General features: G+C 44.2%; 1 protein-coding gene across 2 annotated transcripts in view; it reads left to right on the top strand.

The window, feature by feature from the left end:
- The window catches only part of LOC139470832 (WD repeat-containing protein 5-like), a 97,568-nt gene that overhangs the window by 4,859 nt on the left and 72,383 nt on the right, over positions 1–20,326 (top strand). For both annotated transcript variants that reach the window (XM_071253145.1, XM_071253146.1), the window contains exons 2-9: positions 319–551; positions 2,485–2,609; positions 7,765–7,894; positions 9,175–9,296; positions 11,094–11,180; positions 15,630–15,713; positions 18,348–18,436; positions 20,082–20,301. In XM_071253145.1, coding sequence (XP_071109246.1) covers positions 319–551; positions 2,485–2,609; positions 7,765–7,894; positions 9,175–9,296; positions 11,094–11,180; positions 15,630–15,713; positions 18,348–18,436; positions 20,082–20,301 — 1,090 coding nt within the window. The remainder of the gene's footprint in view (positions 1–318; positions 552–2,484; positions 2,610–7,764; positions 7,895–9,174; positions 9,297–11,093; positions 11,181–15,629; positions 15,714–18,347; positions 18,437–20,081; positions 20,302–20,326) is intronic.

Genomic DNA, 20,326 nt, shown 5'->3' with positions numbered 1-20,326 from the left:
TCACTTTTCAAAGAGATATTTGTATCTTTCCATGATACACAAAACTGATTTTTATTTAGTGTCAGGTGTATGTTTAAATAGAATGACATTCTGATTATCCCTATCAGAAGTTGAGAAGTATGTCATCAAAAACATTTAGTTTCATCTGCGTTTGAACTATGTTTGTTCACTAACTTGCAATCTCTGACAAAAAATTTAACTTGTGAATGGTTTTGATAGCGCTCCCCTTTGTCAAATTTCCTCGTGCCCAGGTGCTTATTATGGCAAATACGATATCATACATATCTCATAAGCCTTTCTTTGGTGTTTTTTATTCAGATTGGGAAGAAGTCCCAGTTTAGGGAGAGACTACAGGAATACCTGGCACAGGTGTCTGACGATGAAGATGTTGGTAAATTTGACTCGTTCAATTCACCTAATGAATCGTCCCTCGGCTCGGATGATTGGTCAACTTTTACAGAGACCGAGGCTGAAATGACAGGAATCAAAGATCCCACTGACAGTGACAATGAGGACGTTGCCATGGAAACAGAGCCAGATGAAAAAAGGAGGTATGACTGGATCGTTTGTTTGTTTGTTTAACGCCGCACACAGCGATATTCCTGTTATATGACGGTTTGTCTGGTACACTGTATTTTGCTATTTATCTAAAATAGAAATATTTAAGTCCCTTTCTTAACCTAGACTAATATTAAGTGGAATCTGTCTAAACCAAACTTCAGTGGGACTCCTCCTGTTTGGATAGCAGTCGAGATCAGACAGAAATCCAAGTCTGGGAAAGAGTTACTTCCCTTGGGAATGAGTTACTTCCCTTGGTCCCTCACCATGACTAGTCAAGATCAAATACCTGTGTACATGAACAACAAATTATTTCATGAAACATGAGTAGTTTCAAAAAGTTGTTTAACTATTTTGCTTCTTATTCATTTTGTTACCAAATAAGATTAGAAAACATTGCATAGTTATTTTGTCTTTTATCATAGTTTTGTTCAGGAATATTAAATAAATAAACACATATTTAAAGATATCAATGCACTTTGTGACTTAGCCACTGGTCTAGAGCCAAAGTATAAAAAATGAAGGTGTACGTATTGTTACCCTAATGTTAAAGGTTTAACGTTTGGAGGTCTCTAGATTCAAGCACTATACCAGCAAACCAAACAGACCCACGACACTACTATTTAAGGACTCTACTAAATGTTATGCGAAAATGAAGGTTTTGGCAAAGATCCAATTTATCTACACTTTTTCATCTTTTCTTAGATAATGAAATTTTAAAATAAATGATGAAAGAAACCAAAAATATCATTAATTGTGCATGGAATAGATATTTATGTAAGTAATATGTATTTTTTTACTCCTGTCAGAAGTAGATACAACATAGACGGATTTCCCTCAGGAATACCATATTTAATCAGTATGTTGCTGCGAAGCCCATGAAGGGCCATGTGAGTATTGGTCTTCAGCAACCCATGCATGTCATGAGAGGCGATTAACGGGATCGGGTGGTTAGGCTCGCGGACTTGGTTGATGCATGTCATTGTATCCCAACTGCGTAGATCTATGCTCATGATATCAATCACTGCCGTCATATAGCGGAAATATTGCTGAGTGCAGCGCTCACCTTCACCCTCACTTCACAAACAGTATAAGATATAATACATTTCTTTGCTTTTTAACAAAAGCAGTTTCAACATAACTGCATATTATACTTTGCTGTATTCATATTGATGATAGGGTCTTGTGATGACAGTAGTGTATTAAACTTCAGAATATTTGGAAAGATGTAAAATTTAGATTCTTTGTAACTTTGCGTAAGATGGCTATAGGCTGGACACATTAACAAGTGCAGCGTTAAACAAACAAACAAACAAACAAACAAACAAACAAATGGTATGTTGCTGCATCATCTTTTCTTTCTGAACATCCAAATAGAGCCAGGTAGCAGATACTAGAAAGATTCTATTTACTAGTGATGTCACGATACGCTTATCTCCAGACACGATACATATCACGATACTTTGTTCGCGATACAATGCATATCGCAATACTTAATTTGCGTAAATGTGCTGTAAATTATTGTATTTCATAGACACACATAAACATATTTAAAAAAGCTTGAAACATCCTGAATATCATTGTCTCATATTTTAATTAAATATGTCTTATTTCAATCAAAACTTTATGTCAGATAAGATTGGAGTGGCAGCAAGGTTGCATTTGCGAAATACTTTAAAAGTGCACCAAATAAATTAAATAAATTAAGTCAGAAGTAATGGGTCCATGTGTGAAAGGATACAGGATTAAGATATGAATCAAAATATACATTAACGTATGAATCAATACAGGTAAGTGCGTATTGCGTATTGTATCGTATCATCTGAGAATATTATCGATGTATTCGTGAAACGTGACATTCCTACTGTTTAGTTACATGTTTATATTTTCACCTTCTTTATTCAATTCTATCTTGTGCGTCCACAGCCCTGAGAAGGAGAACCCGTCTGAGAAGGAGAACCTGTCTGAGAAGGAAAACCCGCCCAAGAAGCACGAACCACCAGTTGTTAAACAGACCACAGAGAAAGTAGCACTGAAGAAAAAGAAGTCGGGTAAGACTTATTCCCTCGACAATTTCATCTCATAATATTCAGCTAGGGGGAGGGTGGTGGGGTGTATTTGACCAGTGGTAGGGTGAACTTGGACCAGTGGTGGGGATGTACTAAGGCCAAGTGGCATGGGTGTACTTAGGCCCAGTGGTGGGGATGTACTAGGGCCAAGTGGCATGGGTGTACTTAGGCCCAGTGGTGGAGATGTACTAAGGCCAAGTGGCACGGGTGTACTTAGGCCCAGTGGTGGGGATGTACTAGGGCCAAGTGACATAGGTGTACTTAGGCCCAGTGATGGGGATGTACTAGGGCCAAGTGGCATAGGTGTACTTAGGCCCAGTGGTGGGGATGTACTAGGACCAAGTGACATAGGTGTACTTAGGCCCAGTGGTGGGGATGTACTAGGGCCAAGTGACATAGGTGTACTTAGGCCCAGTGGTGGGGATGTACTAGGACCAAGTGACATAGGTGTACTTAGGCCCAGTGGTGGGGATGTACTAGGACCAAGTGACATAGGTGTACTTAGGCCCAGTGGTGGGGATGTACTAAGGCCAAGTGGCACGGGTGTACTTAGGCCCAGTGGTGGGGATGTACTAAGGCCAAGTGGCACGGGTGTACTTAGGCCCAGTGGTGGGGATGTACTAGGGCCAAGTGGCACAGGTGTACTTAGGCCCAGTGGTGGGGATGTACTAGGGCCAAGTGGCACGGGTGTACTTAGGCCCAGTGGTGGGGATGTACTAGGGCCAAGTGACATAGGTGTACTTAGGCCCAGTGGTGGAGATGTACTTGGGCCAAGTGTCATGGGTGTACTTAGGCCCAGTGGTGGGGATGTACTAGGGCCAAGTGACATAGGTGTACTTAGGCCCAGTGGTGGGGATGTACTAGAGCCAAGTGGCATAGGTGTACTTAGCCCCAGTGGTGGAGATGTACTAGGGCCAAGTGGCATAGGTGTACTTAGGCCCAGTGGTGGGGATGTACTAGGGCCAAGTGACATAGGTGTACTTAGGCCCAGTGGTGGGGATGTACTAAGGCCAAGTGGCACGGGTGTACTTAGGCCCAGTGGTGGGGATGTACTAGGACCAAGTGACATAGGTGTACTTAGGCCCAGTGGTGGGGATGTACTAGGGCCAAGTGACATAGGTGTACTTAGGACCAGTGGTGGGGATGTACTAGGGCCAAGTGACACAGGTGTACTTAGGCCCAGTGGTGGAGATGTACTAGGACCAAGTGACATGGGTGTACTTAGGCCCAGTGGTGGAGATGTACTAGGACCAAGTGACATGGGTGTACTTAGGACCAGTGGTGGGGATGTACTAGGGCCAAGTGACACAGGTGTACTTAGGCCCAGTGGTGGAGATGTACTAGGACCAAGTGACATGGGTGTACTTAGGACCAGTGGTGGGGATGTACTAGGGCCAAGTGACACAGGTGTACTTAGGCCCAGTGGTGGGGATGTACTAGGGCCAAGTGACACAGGTGTACTTAGGCCCAGTGGTGGGGATGTACTAGGGCCAAGTGACACAGGTGTACTTAGGCCCAGTGGTGGGGATGTACTAGGGCCAAGTGTCATGGGTGTACTTAGGCCCAGTGGTGGAGATGTACTAGGGCCAAGTGACATAGGTGTACTTAGGCCCAGTGGTGGAGATGTACTAGGGCCAAGTGACACAGGTGTACTTAGGCCCAGTGGTGGGGATGTACTAGGGCCAAGTGACATAGGTGTACTTAGGCCCAGTGGTGGAGATGTACTAGGGCCAAGTGACACGGGTGTACTTAGGCCCAGTGGTGGGGATGTACTAGGGCCATGTGACATAGGTGTACTTAGGCCCAGTGGTGGAGATGTACTAGGGCCATGTGACATAGGTGTACTTAGGCCCAGTGGTGGGGATGTACTAGGGCCAAGTGACATAGGTGTACTTAGGACCAGTGGTGGGGATGTACTAGGGCCAAGTGGCACGGGTGCACTTAGGCCCAGTGGTGGAGATGTACTAGGACCAAGTGACATAGGTGTACTTAGGCCCAGTGGTGGGGATATACTAGGGCCAAGTGGCACAGGTGTACTTAGGCCCAGTGGTGGGGATGTACTAGGGCCAAGTGGCACGGGTGTACTTAGGCCCAGTGGTGGAGATGTACTAGGACCAAGTGACATAGGTGTACTTAGGCCCAGTGGTGGGGATGTACTAGGGCCAAGTGGCACAGGTGTACTTAGGCCCAGTGGTGGAGATGTACTAGGACCAAGTGACATAGGTGTACTTAGCCCCAGTGGTGGGGATGTACTTGGGCCAAGTGACATAGGTGTACTTAGGCCCAGTGGTGGGGATGTACTTGGGCCAAGTGGCATAGGTGTACTTAGGCCCAGTGGTGGGGATGTACTACAGCCAAGTGACATAGGTGTACTTAGGCCCAGTGGTGGGGATGTACTAGGACCAAGTGACATAGGTGTACTTAGGCCCAGTGGTGGGGATGTACTACAGCCAAGTGGCATGGGTGTACTTAGGCCCAGTGGTGGGGATGTACTAGGACCAAGTGGGACGGGTGTACTTAGGCCCAGTGGTGGAGATGTACTAGAGCCAAGTGGGATGGGTGTACTTAGGCCCAGTGGTGGAGATGTACTAGGACCAAGTGACACGGGTGTACTTAGGCCCAGTGGTGGAGATGTACTAGGGCCAAGTGGGATGGGTGTACTTAGGCCCAGTGGTGGAGATGTACTAGGACCAAGTGACACGGGTGTACTTAGGCCCAGTGCTGGGGATGTACTAGAGCCAAGTGGGATGGGTGTACTTAGGCCCAGTGGTGGAGATGTACTAGGACCAAGTGACATAGGTGTACTTAGGCCCAGTGGTGGGGATGTACTAGGGCCAAGTGACATGGGTGTACTTAGGCCCAGTGGTGGAGATGTACTAGGACCAAGTGACACGGGTGTACTTAGGCCCAGTGCTGGGGATGTACTAGAGCCAAGTGGGATGGGTGTACTTAGGCCCAGTGGTGGAGATGTACTAGGACCAAGTGACATAGGTGTACTTAGGCCCAGTGGTGGAGATGTACTAGGGCCAAGTGACATGGGTGTACTTAGGCCCAGTGGTGGAGATGTACTAGGACCAAGTGACACGGGTGTACTTAGGCCCAGTGCTGGGGATGTACTAGAGCCAAGTGGGATGGGTGTACTTAGGCCCAGTGGTGGAGATGTACTAGGACCAAGTGACATAGGTGTACTTAGGCCCAGTGGTGGGGATGTACTAGGGCCAAGTGACATAGGTGTACTTAGGTCCAGTGGTGGAGATGTACTAGGGCCAAGTGGGATGGGTGTACTTAGGCCCAGTGGTGGAGATGTACTAGGGCCAAGTGACATGGGTGTACTTAGGCCCAGTGGTGGAGATGTACTTGGGCCAAGTGACATAGGTGTACTTAGGCCCAGTGGTGGAGATGTACTAGGGCCAAGTGACATAGGTGTACTTAGGCCCAGTGGTGGGGATGTACTAGGGCCAAGTGACATAGGTGTACTTAGGCCCAGTGGTGGAGATGTACTAGAGCCAAGTGACACGGGTGTACTTAGGCCCAGTGGTGGGGATGTACTAGAGCCAAGTGACACGGGTGTACTTAGGCCCAGTGGTGGGGATGTACTAGGACCAAGTGACATAGGTGTACTTAGGCCCAGTGGTGGAGATGTACTAGGGCCAAGTGACATAGGTGTACTTAGGCCCAGTGGTGGAGATGTACTAGGGCTAAGTGGCACGGGTGTACTTAGGCCCAGTGGTGGGGATGTACTAGGACCAAGTGGCATAGGTGTACTTAGGCCCAGTGGTGGGGATGTACTAGGGCCAAGTGACATAGGTGTACTTAGGCCCAGTGGTGGAGATGTACTAGGACCAAGTGGCGTGGGTGTACTTAGGCCCAGTGGTGGGGATGTACTAGGGCTAAGTGGCACGGGTGTACTTAGGCCCAGTGGTGGAGATGTACTAGGACCAAGTGGCACGGGTGTACTTAGGCCCAGTGGTGGTGATGTACTAGGGCCATGTGACATAGGTGTACTTAGGCCCAGTGGTGGAGATGTACTAGGGCTAAGTGGCACGGGTGTACTTAGGCCCAGTGGTGGAGATGTACTAGGACCAAGTGGCACGGCTGTACTTAGGCCCAGTGGTGGTGATGTACTAGGGCCAAGTGACATAGGTGTACTTAGGCCCAGTGGTGGGGATGTACTAGGGCCAAGTGGGATGGGTGTACTTAGGCCCAGTGGTGGGGATGTACTAGGGCCAAGTGGCACGGGTGTACTTAGGCCCAGTGGTGGTGATGTACTAGGGCTAAGTGGCACGGGTGTACTTAGGCCCAGTGGTGGGGATGTACTAGGACCAAGTGGCACGGGTGTACTTAGGCCCAGTGGTGGGGATGTACTAGGACCAAGTGACATAGGTGTACTTAGGCCCAGTGGTGGGGATGTACTAGGGCCAAGTGACATAGGTGTACTTAGGCCCAGTGGTGGGGATGTACTAGGGCCAAGTGACATAGGTGTACTTAGGCCCAGTGGTGGAGATGTACTAGGGCCAAGTGGGATGGGTGTACTTAGGCCCAGTGGTGGAGATGTACTAGGACCAAGTGACATAGGTGTACTTAGGCCCAGTGGTGGAGATGTACTAGGACCAAGTGACATAGGTGTACTTAGGCCCAGTGGTGGAGATGTACTAGGGCCAAAAGACATAGGTGTACTTAGGCCCAGTGGTGGAGATGTACTAGGGCCAAGTGGCACTCACTCACTCACTTCATAACCGTCATCCTACCTTTCCTCCAGTTTTGTTTGTTTGTTTGTTTTTTGTTTAACGCCGCACTCAGCAATATTCCAGCTATATGACGGCAGTCTGTAAATAATCGAGTCTGGACCAGACAATCCAGTGACTGAGAACATGAGCATTGATCTACGCAATTGGGATCGATGACATGTATCGACCAAGTCAGCGAGCCTGACCACCCGATCCCATTAGTCACCTCTTACGATAAGCATAGTCACCTTTTACGACAAGCATGGGTTGCTGAAGACCTATTCTACTCCGGATCTTCACGGGCCTCCCTCTGGGTAGTTCCAGGGAAAGATATGTCCCCACCATGACAAGACTTCATTATCTACAAACTGCCCCGAGACTGACATGACTTGTGTATCTTTTTGTGACAGATGTTCAAGATCCTATTCACAGTTTGAGGAAGAAATGGAAGAGTTCATTTTGTTTCATCTCGGAGTATCCAGACCACAGCGACATTGTCAACGACCTCGTAGTTGATGGGAGAATCCTTGTCACAGCTAGGTGAGAAATGATTTTGGGCATACCGAACTCCAGATGGGCTAAATTACCATTACCAAATTAGTTTTGAGTTGCTTGTATACAAATTTCCATGAAGAAATTCAATAACCAAATTATCACAACACTGTCTTTGATTTTACCCAATCTCATTAAAATCAGAACTTAGTTCTCGCTATCGCTGAACAAAGATCTGAGGACATCTCATTACGGGTCACGTCATAACGACCTTTCATCCGACCAATCAAAGCGTCGCTTACCAGATCATGAAAGTGACAGTCGGAATGGGTTTTCTAATAATGCAATCTCGAAAAGGTTAAGACGGGTTTTGCGAACGACAGTTACAGCCCATTTGACAGATTCTTTCAAACTTATTGTCTGTCTCTCGCTTCCATAGGATAAACATTTGAATGGAGGAGGCGTTGCACAGTATGTGGGAAGCACTGCTCTATAACCTCAAGCATATTTCAGACATTCAGGAATGTTCGTTTGTTCAGTTTTCAAAATTTTAATCGAGAACTGTGTCAACATATGTTTCAAGCATAGTCTGAAATGGAAGTCGCCAGGTTGAAATGAGTGCCATAAGCTCGAGAAAGCTGCATTCTAATTGGCTGATGTCGACTTCTTGTTAGTCATTTCAGTGATCGGTCATAGTTCGCCAAAAGTCTTTCTGACATGGCCCGTACTGGGATATCCTCAGATCTCATTAAAATGTCATTAAAATCCGATCTTAGTTCTCGCTGCTGCTAAACAAAGATCTGAGGTCATCCCATTACGGGTCACGTCAGACCGACCTTTCGCTAACTCTGACCGACCAATGGAATTACTGACATGAAGTCAACATTAGCCAATCAGAAGGCGGCTTTCTCGTACTTTACGGCACTAATTTCAAATTGGCGACTACGCTTCGAAACATATTTTGACAAATTCTCGCTTAAAAATTTGAAACCTGATCAATAGAACATTCTTGAATTTTGCAGAACAAAGAAATTGTTGTCCATCAAACGTTTCATGTCTTCATGACCTTCGAGCTTCCAAATGCCTATCAACTAGAAAGACAACATTCAAAGATTTATATCACATGTTTTCGTCTTTTTGAAGTCATTTTTCATGCCACATGATTTGATCAGAGACCAAATATCGGAATATGGTCTCTGATTCCATTGAGTTTCAACTTATTGGTGAAAGCGTTTTTCATTTTCCTGAATATTGCTTTGATCCAGTTCTGTGGTTTGCATTGCATATTTTAAAGATATGTGCCATCATCAGAAGTTTATTTTTTTCAGTCGAGACACAACATTGAAGGTATGGGACCTCGAGGAAGGGAGACAACTCCGAAACCTTGGTGGACATACTGGCAGTGTGACAACTGTGTTTCTCCTGTCAGAGCAAGCTTCACAAAAGTCAGGTCGGTCTCAACTATCTGTGTTTGTGTTGCATTTGTGTTCAGAAGGGTTACTGGGGGCTTTTTAGCTATTGCTATAGTATTGCACTTTTGGGGACACAGGTGGCCCAGTTGTCTGAGATCCCACAATTCGCTGTGCAGAGTTGCGTCCCTTGGGCACGCCAGAAACCTATGATTGTGGGTTCAAATCCCGGTTCGCCCCGATTATGTTTCTAGGTTTGTCAGCACCATACCCATGCTCGTGGGTTTCACGGGAGTGGTAAACTTCTAAGACCTGCATCACTTCGGGCTTTCCTCCCACATTAAGCCGTGACATAACTGGAATAGTGTTAAAAGCGGCGTTAAACCCAACTCACTCACTCACTATTACGCAACAGAGAGTAATGTCCCTTTGTTACCTTAAATTTGAATTATGTATTCTGTCAGTCGTAAAACTATGAGGCGACTGACCATTTTTGGTACGTGGGATTCAAGGTCTATATAGAGGATATTAGAGATGGTAACATGTCCTTTATGACTGAAGTATATCGAGGAATCACTGTATAGTATATGTTCTTTATTTTTTCTGAAATTTAACTTCAAATTGCACCCCATTCTCTATGCTCTATGGATGAGCAAAGAGAATCACAGTGAAAATTTGGTATTCGGGATTCAAGGGATGGGGGGATTGGCACCCTCAACTATACCTGTGCTAACATCATAAATATTTCACCGTTTTGGATAAGCTATGTTCCTCCATTGCCCATGAATACATTCGGCCCGTATGTCTTGTAGTCATGATGCATGTTGTTGTGGGGTTGTGTGTAACTTATGGAACATCTTCCTGAGGCAAGGGAGTTATCCTTAGAAGTCCAGTTTTCACCCTTGCCGAACTAGGCTGGAATTTTGTGGCTCGATCAAAGCGCCACCAGTGGCTATTACGTTATGAGTTATGTCTCTCCTATTGACCAATCAGATTTCACCTATCATATTACTTGCATTTGCTTCAAAGAAAATGGCAGCGGCCAGTCAAGATGATCTGATCGGTGATCAAGATCTATTTTGTTAAAAGATGGGTCTTTCCTTGCAAAGTGCATCATATTACTTGAGCCCCTTGATAAAATACATGAAAAGATACACATGCTTTGCAAATCCTATAATCGACCGAAATCTGCACAGCAGTTTATGAACATGATTTCATTACACGATTTTGACTGGACAATGCATAGACTTGTTAGTCTAGCCAAAACGTAACTCCAAAATTCCAGCCTAGTTCGGCGAGGGTCGATCCTGGACTTATATAATCAGTTAGCGCCCTTGACTCAGGAAGATGCTCAAGTCGATGAGTCCTACTCTGTTAACCGTTCTGTATCCTGATATTGAAGCAGCACAGTAGAGTAGATATCCGGAAGGCTGTGACACATGTTGCATGAGAAATGTTGCTGTTTGTGTGATGTATTCTCAACACTCACTGGTCAGATCACTCACTAGTTTCTCTGTCACTGGAGCAAGGGTGTGGCTTTATGTGTTGGTACAAATACTGACTACAGTTCACAGCAGTGGGCGGAGGATCAGATTGTACTGAAACCCATGAAGTAATGACGATCTTTATTGTTGAGTACAACGTCTTTATTTGCTCTACCTGAAATGAGGCAAACTGAACGTCTAAGACCTGCCTCACCTCGGACTTTCGATTAAATGGACATGCCACAATATAACTGAAATACATGTGGAAAGGAGAGTTAAGCCCAACTCGACTGTAGAGAATGCTCTTGTTGGATGTGTAGACCGCTATTGATGTATCTGATTCTTGTGTTGTAGGTTATCTGGCTGGCAAGCCACCTCACCACAGGCTTGTCATCAGCGGATCAACAGACTGCTCCTTTAAGATCTGGGACATTGCAACAGGTAGGTAGCCTTCATAGTGGACTGCTCCTTTAAGATCTGGGACATTGCAACAGGTAGGTAGCCTTCATAGTGGCCTGCTGCTTTAAGATCTGGGACATTGCAACAGGTAGGTAGCCTTCATAGTGGCCTGCTCCTTTAAGATCTGGGACATTGCAACAGGTAGGTAGCCTTTATTAGTGGACCACAGATGGTGATTGTAGTAGTAGTGCTGTGGTAGTAATGGTGTTTGTAGTGGTAGCAGTGTGGTAGTTATGGTGGTTGTAGTGGTAGTTGTATCAGTGTGGTAGTGGTGGTGGTAGTGGTGATGGAAGTGGTTGTGATTGTGGTAGTAGTGGTGGTAGTAGTGGTGGTTATAGTGATGGTGGTGATGGTGGTAGTGGTGGTGGTAGTAGTGGTGATGGTGGTGGTGGTGGTGGTGGTAGTGGTGGTGGTGGTGGTTATAGTGATGGTGGTGGTGGTGGTGGTGGTGGTAGACATTTTACTGGCTGCTGTCAACAATATTGGCCTGGTCATGAAGGTTGGTTGCCTGCCATAGTGGACTGCTCCTTTAAGATCTTGGACATTGCAACAGGTAGGTAGCCTTCATAGTGGACTGCTCCTTTAAGATCTGGGACATTGCAACAGGTAGGTAGCTTTCATAGTGGACTGCTGCTTTAAGATCTGGGACATTGCAACAGGGAGGTAGCCTTCATAGTGGACTGCTCCTTTAAGATCTGGGACATTGCAACAGGTAGGTAGCCTTCATATTGGACTGCTCCTTTAAGATCTGGGACATTGCAACAGGTAGGTAGCCTTCATAGTGGACTGCTCCTTTAAGATCTGGGACATTGTAACAGGTAGGTAGCTTTCATAGTGGACTGCTCCTTTAAGATCTGGGACATTGCAACAGGTAGGTAGCCTTCATATTGGACTGCTCCTTTAAGATCTGGGACATTGTAACAGGTAGGTAGCTTTCATAGTGGACCGCTCCTTTAAGATCTGGGACATTGCAACAGGTTGGTCACCTGCCATAGTGGACTGCTCCTTTAAGATCTGGGACATTGCCACAGGTTGGTGTTTGCCATAGTGGACTGCTCCTTTAAGATCTGGGACATTGCAACAGGTTGGTCGCCTTTATTAGTGGACCACAGATGGCGATTGTAGTAGTAGTGCTGTGGTAGTAATGGTGTTTGTAGTGGTAGCAGTGTGGTAGTTATGGTGGTTGTAGTGGTAGTTGTATCAGTGTGGTAGTGGTGGTGGTAGTGGTGATGGAAGTGGTTGTGATTGTGGTAGTAGTTGTGGTGGTGGTTGTGGTTGTGGTTGTAGTGGTGGTAGTAGTGGTGGTTATAGTGATGGTTATAGTGATGGTGGTGATGGTGGTAGTGGTGGTGGTAGTAGTGGTGATGGTGGTGGTGGTGGTTATAGTGGTAGTGGTGGTGGTGGTGGTGGTGGTGGTGGTTATAGTGATGGTGGTGGTGCTGGTGGTGGTAGACATTTTACTGGCTGCTGTCAACAATATTGGCCTGGTCATGAAGTGTTCCATGAGGGACTACTACCTACAACAGCCAGATCTATTTATAGCACTGCCAGTCCCTCCCTTGTGTCTGGGCTATACAGCATCATGTTGCTAGAGGCAGCATAGTATTACTGTTCCTGTATGTTGCTCCTGGCACTGGCAAGTGTTGCTAGAGGCAGCATAGTATTACTGTTCCTGTATGTTGCTCCAGGCACTGGCAAGTGTTGCTAGAGGCAGCATAGTATTACTGTTCCTGTATGTTGCTTCAGGCACTGGCAAGTGTTACTAGAGGCAGCATAGTATTACTGTTCCTGTATGTTTATCCTGGCACTGGCAAGTGTTGCTAGAGGCAGCATAGTATTACTGTTCCTGTGTGTTGCTCCAGGCACTGGCAAGTGTTGCTAGAGGCAGCATAGTATTACTGTTCCTGTATGTTGCTTCAGGCACTGGCAAGTGTTGCTAGAGGCAGCATAGTGTTACTGTTCCTGTATGTTGCTCCTGGCACTGGCAAGTGTTGCTAGAGGCAGCATAGTATTACTGTTCCTGTGTGTTGCTCCTGGCACTGGCAAGTGTTGCTAGAGGCAGCATAGTGTTACTGTTCCTGTATGTTGCTCCTGGCACTGGCAAGTGTTGCTAGAGGCAGCATAGTGTTACTGTTCCTGTATGTTGCTCCAGGCACTGGCAAGTGTTGCTAGAGGCAGCATAGTATTACTGTTCCTGTATGTTGCTCCAGGCACTGGCAAGTGTTGCTAGAGGCAGCATAGTGTTACTGTTCCTGTATGTTGCTTCAGGCACTGGCAAGTGTTGCTAGAGGCAGCATAGTGTTACTGTTCCTGTATGTTGCTTCAGGCACTGGCAAGTGTTGCTAGAGGCAGCATAGTATTACTGTTCCTGTATGTTGCTTCAGGCACTGGCAAGTGTTGCTAGAGGCAGCATAGTATTACTGTTCCTGTATGTTGCTTCAGGCACTGGTAAGTGTTGCTAGAGGCAGCATAGTGTTACTGTTCCTGTATGTTGCTCCAGGCACTGGCAAGTGTTGCTAGAGGCAGCATAGTATTACTGTTCCTGTATGTTGCTCCTGGCACTGGCAAGTGTTGCTAGAGGCAGCATAGTATTACTGTTCCTGTACGTTGCTCCTGGCTCTGGCAAGTGTTGCTAGAGGCAGCATAGTATTACTGTTCCTGTATGTTGCTCCTGACACTGGCAAGTGTTGCTAGAGGCAGCATAGTATTACTGTTCCTGTATGTTGCTCCTGGCACTGGCAAGTGTTGCTAGAGGCAGCATAGTATTACTGTTCCTGTATGTTGCTCCAGGCACTGGCAAGTGTTGCTAGAGGCAGCATAGTATTACTGTTCCTGTATGTTGCTCCAGGCACTGGCAAGTGTTGCTAGAGGCAGCATAGTATTACTGTTCCTGTATGTTGCTCCAGGCACTGGCAAGTGTTGCTAGAGGCAGCGTAGTATTACTGTTCCTGTATGTTGCTCCTGACACTGGCAAGTGTTACAAGATGGCAGCATAGTATTACTGTTCCTGTATGTTGCTCCTGACACTGGCAAGTGTTGCTAGAGGCAGCATAGTATTACTGTTCCTGTACGTTGCTCCAGGCACTGGCAAGTGTTGCTAGAGGCAGCATAGTATTACTGTTCCTGTACGTTGCTCCAGGCACTGGCAAGTGTTGCTAGAGGCAACATAGTATTACTGTTCCTGTATGTTGCTCCAGGCACTGGCAAGTGTTGCTAGAGGCAGCATAGTATTAATGTTCCTGTATGTTGCTCTGCAATTATAATATTCAGATAAAATCCGGACAACCTGGTTAAAACAAAAAGTTGGAATGAACAAAAGCGAACGCAGACACGTGTAGTGGCGGACGGAAGAGAGGAAATTTTGTAGATATACATATAATCAATTGAGATAAACATGCAAGAGAGAGTATTTTCAGAAGTTAAAAGAAACAAAATGTAAAATAGAGTGTTCGGAATTACAGTAAACTACGTTTATAACAAATACTTTTGTGAAGGACCCCTTACTTTTCAAGCTTAATTTCAAACACTGCTGTATATCTTTATGTATTGACCCACTGTTGCCAAAAGCTTAATCATCTGATAGTGGTAAATTGGAAAAATTAAAAGATACTACCAACAGATTAGGTAACCAGTCATTTGTTTTTGAATTGACTGTTTAGTGTGAGAAATTAAGCAGTAAAGTCTAGAGGTCCTTGTCATAACCCTTATGTTAAAAGATGAAAATTTAGGGGGTCCCAGATTCAAATGCTATAACACCAGACTTCAAGAACCGTAGATTAATGATGGGCCCACCCTTTGTTTGAACATTGCTATTGAAATATTTATTACAAGGTTTTACCAGATACTGTGTCCAATACGCATGCATTCAAATTGAAAATGAATGCAAATAATTTACATTGCGAGTCGTTTGTGAAGCAAAAATATATCACTATTTAAATAATTGAAGTAATCCAAATGGTAGATTCCATATTCAACTGATATTTCTATAATGGTAACAAATAAACTCAATGTTCAGGTTGTCAGTGGTTGATGTTCTTCACTCTAACATAGAAATCCCCATTTCTGGGAGGCTCGATGCTTCTGAGCATGTGACATATTGTCCAGTGATTCGGGACCAGTAACATTCTTGGAAATCAAGTGAAGTGTGTCAAATATCACAAGCCTGGGACCCCCTGTTCATGCTATCTTCCTGAGGCAAGGGAGTTAACTGACTGATATATACGGTTACCTGTATCAGTTACCTCTACAAAGCCATAACATAAGTTATAACAATATTAACACGATTGGGGATATTTTAAATTCCAATTTGAGAATTTTTATTGACGTTTGCTCCGGCTTTGGGGCTAAATATAGGCCTCTGAGCATGTCTGGATATACACCTGTATTGTTCAGAGCTGAGGAAGACTCAACACAATCATCTTCCTGTTTCAGGGGCCATACTGAAGTCGGTGTACACATACAACCCCATCACCAGACTGGCCTGTAACCAGAAGGGCCTCATCCTGACAGGAACAGGTGCAGTTACAGTTACCTCCCTTTGTTTCTTTTTCAATACAATGATATAGTAGGCTGTTTGCAGCCCATCCTCTGATTATAAAAATGTATTGTGGTCATTTTTGTCTTCATGTGGCTGTTCATGGCTACTGAAAAAAACGAATCATACATGTATGTTGGGACTATGAATATGTTCTTATGTCTTCACCCATGCGGAATGTCGGGTAGCCTAGTGGTTAAAGCATTTGCTCATCGCGCCAAAGACCCGGGTTCGATTCCCGACATGGGTACAATGTGTGAAGCCCATTTCTGGTGTCCCCCGCCGTGATATTGCTGGAATATTGCTAAAAGCGGCTTAAAACCACACTCACTCACTCACCACATGGCTTATAGTACAGATGTAAGATAAATTATATTTTAGGCCAGATGTCCAGAGTGTTACATCTTTGATGATCTCATTATAAATATTTACATAAATATAAAGCTATCAAATAAGCGTAGTACGTTAATATCACAGGAGTTAAATAAATTTTCAAACGTAATATTACCTTTATAATATTTTTGTAATGAGGTAAAAAAACTATTTCTTTAGTGAATATATTTCTTACATACAAAAAAGACATAGTATTCACCCTTCACCTATTCACCCTTATCTAAATGAAGGTCACATTCTTTACATGTAGATTCTGTATGAAGTATATTTATCATCCAAAACTGGCTCCCACAGGAGATATCGCTTGGATGAGATCAAGCGATATCTACACTGTAGATATCGCTGCAATGAAATTACATCACAATGCTTTGCAGACCATTGTGACATCACTGGTTACCATGTCACAATCAAATGACATCGCTAATGGCTCTGCTACTGAAGTGGTTTGCAGTACTTTTTACACTGAAGACACTTCTAATTACTGTCTACAAATTGAAAAAGTTGAAAGAATGATGTTGGATGATAAATAAAATCTCACCCTCATGTCTTTTGATATCAAATATATCAACACGAGATGATAAAAGTGGCAAAAATCCTCGGCAAGCCTTGGAATTTTTCTTCTTTTATCAACTCGTGTTGATATATTTGATATCAAAAGACACGAGGGTGAGATTCTCTATTTAACATTGACCTTTAACGAATAATGTTGACACGGAAGTTGTGAAGAGACATTCGAAATTTACACGTTCCTCTCCCCGCCGTGATATTGCATGAATATTGCTAAAAGCGGCGTAAAACCATACTCACTCACTCACTCACTACACATTCCTCTCACTAATTGTTTGTCTCTGAGTAAAGTTATATATAATTTGGGTTGCCGAAGAGATTGTATATTAGCATAATGCACTAAACTAAAAAAGTAGACGACTCCAAACTGTGGTAAATATATATCTCTTAAGCTTTTTCTAAATGCAGAAGGGGGCACGGGACCAGTCGTCTAGGGCACCGCGATTCACTTTGCAGAGTTGCGTCCCTTGGTCACGCCAGAAACCTATGATTGTGGGTTCGAATCCCGGTTTGCCCCGAATATGTTTCTAGGTTTGTCAGCACCATATCCGTGCTCGTGGGTTTCGCCAAGTGGTAAACGTCTGAGACCTGCATCACTTCAGGCTTTCCTCCCACATTAAGCTGACACGCCGTGATATAACTGGAATAATGTTAAAAGCGGCATTAAACCCAACTCACTCTAAATGCAGACATGTTACTTTGTAATTTTTTACCTACGAGGGCAAACATATTGGGGTTAATAAAAATCATGTGCCCTAGGGTCATATCACATCAGTGTATTGTTTCCGTCATGTAGACGGCATTGTTGACGTCATGCGAATGTTATTGTGACATGAGGTCAGAATGACATCACACTAGAAACGACGTCATAGCTGAAGATTGTTCATGTCATCGATCATTGAGGATCTGCTGCTGTTGCCACTAAAATTTGTTTGTATGTAGACATGTTCTTCGGTAATAAATAGAACATTATGTTCATGTTCATGTCATACTAGGGGCGGTCGGGTAGCCTAGTGGTTAAAGCGTTCGCTCGTCTCGCCGAAGACCCGGGTTCGATTCCCGACATGGGTACAATGTGTGAAGCCCATTTCTGGTGTCCCCCGCCGCGATAATGCTGGAATATTGCTAAAAGCGGCGTAAAACCATACTCACTCACTCAATCACTCATGTCATACTATGTTTATGACACGACTGTCTAAATTCTGGTATTTCCCACACGAGATACCAGAATTTAGGCATGGGTGTATGACATTGTATGACACAATATGACAATGACACTGATATACCGTATTTGACGTAGCAAGCGCCCAGGGCGCTCTCAAAATTATAGAGATAGGGGGCTCTTATGAGAATATTATTTGGGTGAGAAAAAAAAACAGAGCTGAAAGATTGTAAATTTTGTGGTTTATGCTGACAGCCTGAAATGTTTATATACGCCAGATATAATTTTCCAGAATTTAATTGCCAATAACTAAGGGTGCATATAACACATGAGTGCGTATTATACGCAAATAAACAAGTCTTGTGTACATTGATTAATCGGAAGGGGTGCTAATTGGGATTGTTCGCTTGTCAATATATTGGCAAATATCACTGTGGGCGCTTATTATGTCGAATACGGTAATATCCTCTATATAGGATCATATCAATTACAGATGGTGGCAAGATGGAGATATGGGACATGGAGACTGGGGAGAATCTTCACTCTGTCATCGCTTTTGAAGGAGCTGTCACTGCCATAAAGGTTAGTGCACATATGATTGTCTACAACTTTTGTACCGGAACACTTTCTCCCGTGGGGGATTCGGGGTAAGAAATGGTCTCCAACAACCAAGAGAATCTTGACTCTGTCATCGCCTTTGAAGGAGCTGTCACTGCCATAAAGGTTAGTGCACCTATGTTGTCTACAACTTTTGTACCGGAACACTTTCTCCCGTAGGGGATTCGGGGTAAGAAATGGCCTCCAACAACCAATGGAGAATCTTGACTCTGGCATGGCTTTTGAAGGAGCTGTCACTGCCATAAAGGTTAGTGCACATATGATTGTCTACAACTTTTGTACCGGAACCCTTTCTCCCGTGGGGGATTCGGGGTAAGAAATGGTCTCCAACAACCAATGGAGAATCTTGACTCTGTCATCGCCTTTGAGGGAGCTGTCACTGCGATAAAGGTCAGTGCACATATGATTGTCTACAACTTTTGTACCGGAACACTTTGTCCCGTGGGGGAGTCGGGGTAAGAAATGGTCTCCAACAACCAATGCTGTCATAAGAGGCAACTGAATGGGATGTGACGGTTGAATACAGTTGAAAGCATCTCATTGTACCTGGACAGTGTGGCGTTCATGATAATATCTGTCTCCCGATTATTAACAGCCCGCTGTGATGTATCTGGAATATTCCTTGTGTGGTGTTAAACAAGAAATATCGGCTTTCAGAAACACTTTGACAATTCAAAATTGTTTTTCACTACCTGTTAAATAATCTATTCATCTGATTGGTACAGTGGCCCATAAGGGACATGGAGTCTGTTTTTCAATATTACTTTCACTTACATTCATCTTAACCTTCTGCAAATTAACAAAATTTGTCATACAAATATGTGATAAATCATGTATAAAAACAACCGAAAACATGCAAAATGTACTTTCAAGTAGCTATTGAATCGCTGAAATGTGAAGCGAAAATGTCAAAAACTAAATTGAAAATGTCAAAAACAAAAACGAAAATGTCAAAAATAAAAACGAAAATGTCAAAAACTAAACTGAAAATACAGAAAACTATTTCCGCCGCAGTGATAATATTTCTACCGCGGTGAAAACTATTTCCTCCGCAGGGGAAATATTATCACAGCGGTGAAAATAGTTTTCTGTATTTTCATTTTAGTTTTTGCCATTTTCGCTTTTGTTTTTGCCATTTTCGTTTTTGTGTCTTTATTCATGATTTATCACATATTTGTATGACAAATCGTGTTAATTTGCAAAAGGTAACGATAACAGTAAGTGAAATATCAAAATATGGAAAAAACAGACTCCATGTCCCTTATGGGCCACTGTAGATTGGCTACATACTTCCTTCTAATAACCTATACACATTAAATGATATCAGGTGAGAATTTGTCTTCAAACTATGCTTGTCGTAAGAGGCGACTAACAGGATCGAGTGGTCAGGCTCGCTGACTTGTTTGATGCATATCATCATACCCTAGTTGGGTAGATTGATGTTTATGATGTCAGTCACTGGATTATCTGGTTCAGGGCAATTATTTACAGACCACTATCATAGAGCTGTAATATTGCTGAGTGCTGTGTTAAGCAACAAACCAACAAACAAAACCAGCAAATTGCAAACTGAAACCTCAGTGTTTTATTCCGTCAATTTTGTTTCCAGATCGCAGACAATCACATCTTCAGCACGTCGTCGACCGGTGTGGTCAAAGTGTTCCAGATCAGAGATAACAGCCTGGCGTGTATGTATGAGTCGGAGAAACTCAGATCAGTGTCTGGAGCTCTGGTGACCCCGAGGTTCATCCGATCTCTAGCGGTGTTCAAGCACATGGTGTTCTATGGGGACGATGCCATCAATATCAAGCTCCTGGAGTGGAAGAGAGGTAAGGGATATGGCCAATATTTGAT

The sequence above is a fragment of the Haliotis cracherodii genome, unplaced genomic scaffold (genome assembly GCF_022045235.1).
Source record: "Haliotis cracherodii isolate W230 unplaced genomic scaffold, xgHalCrac1.p SCAF_21, whole genome shotgun sequence".
Taxonomy (NCBI): Eukaryota; Metazoa; Mollusca; class Gastropoda; order Lepetellida; family Haliotidae; genus Haliotis; species Haliotis cracherodii.
The sequence above is the reverse complement of the archived record's forward strand: the minus strand, read 5'-3'. Positions and strand labels throughout refer to the sequence as shown.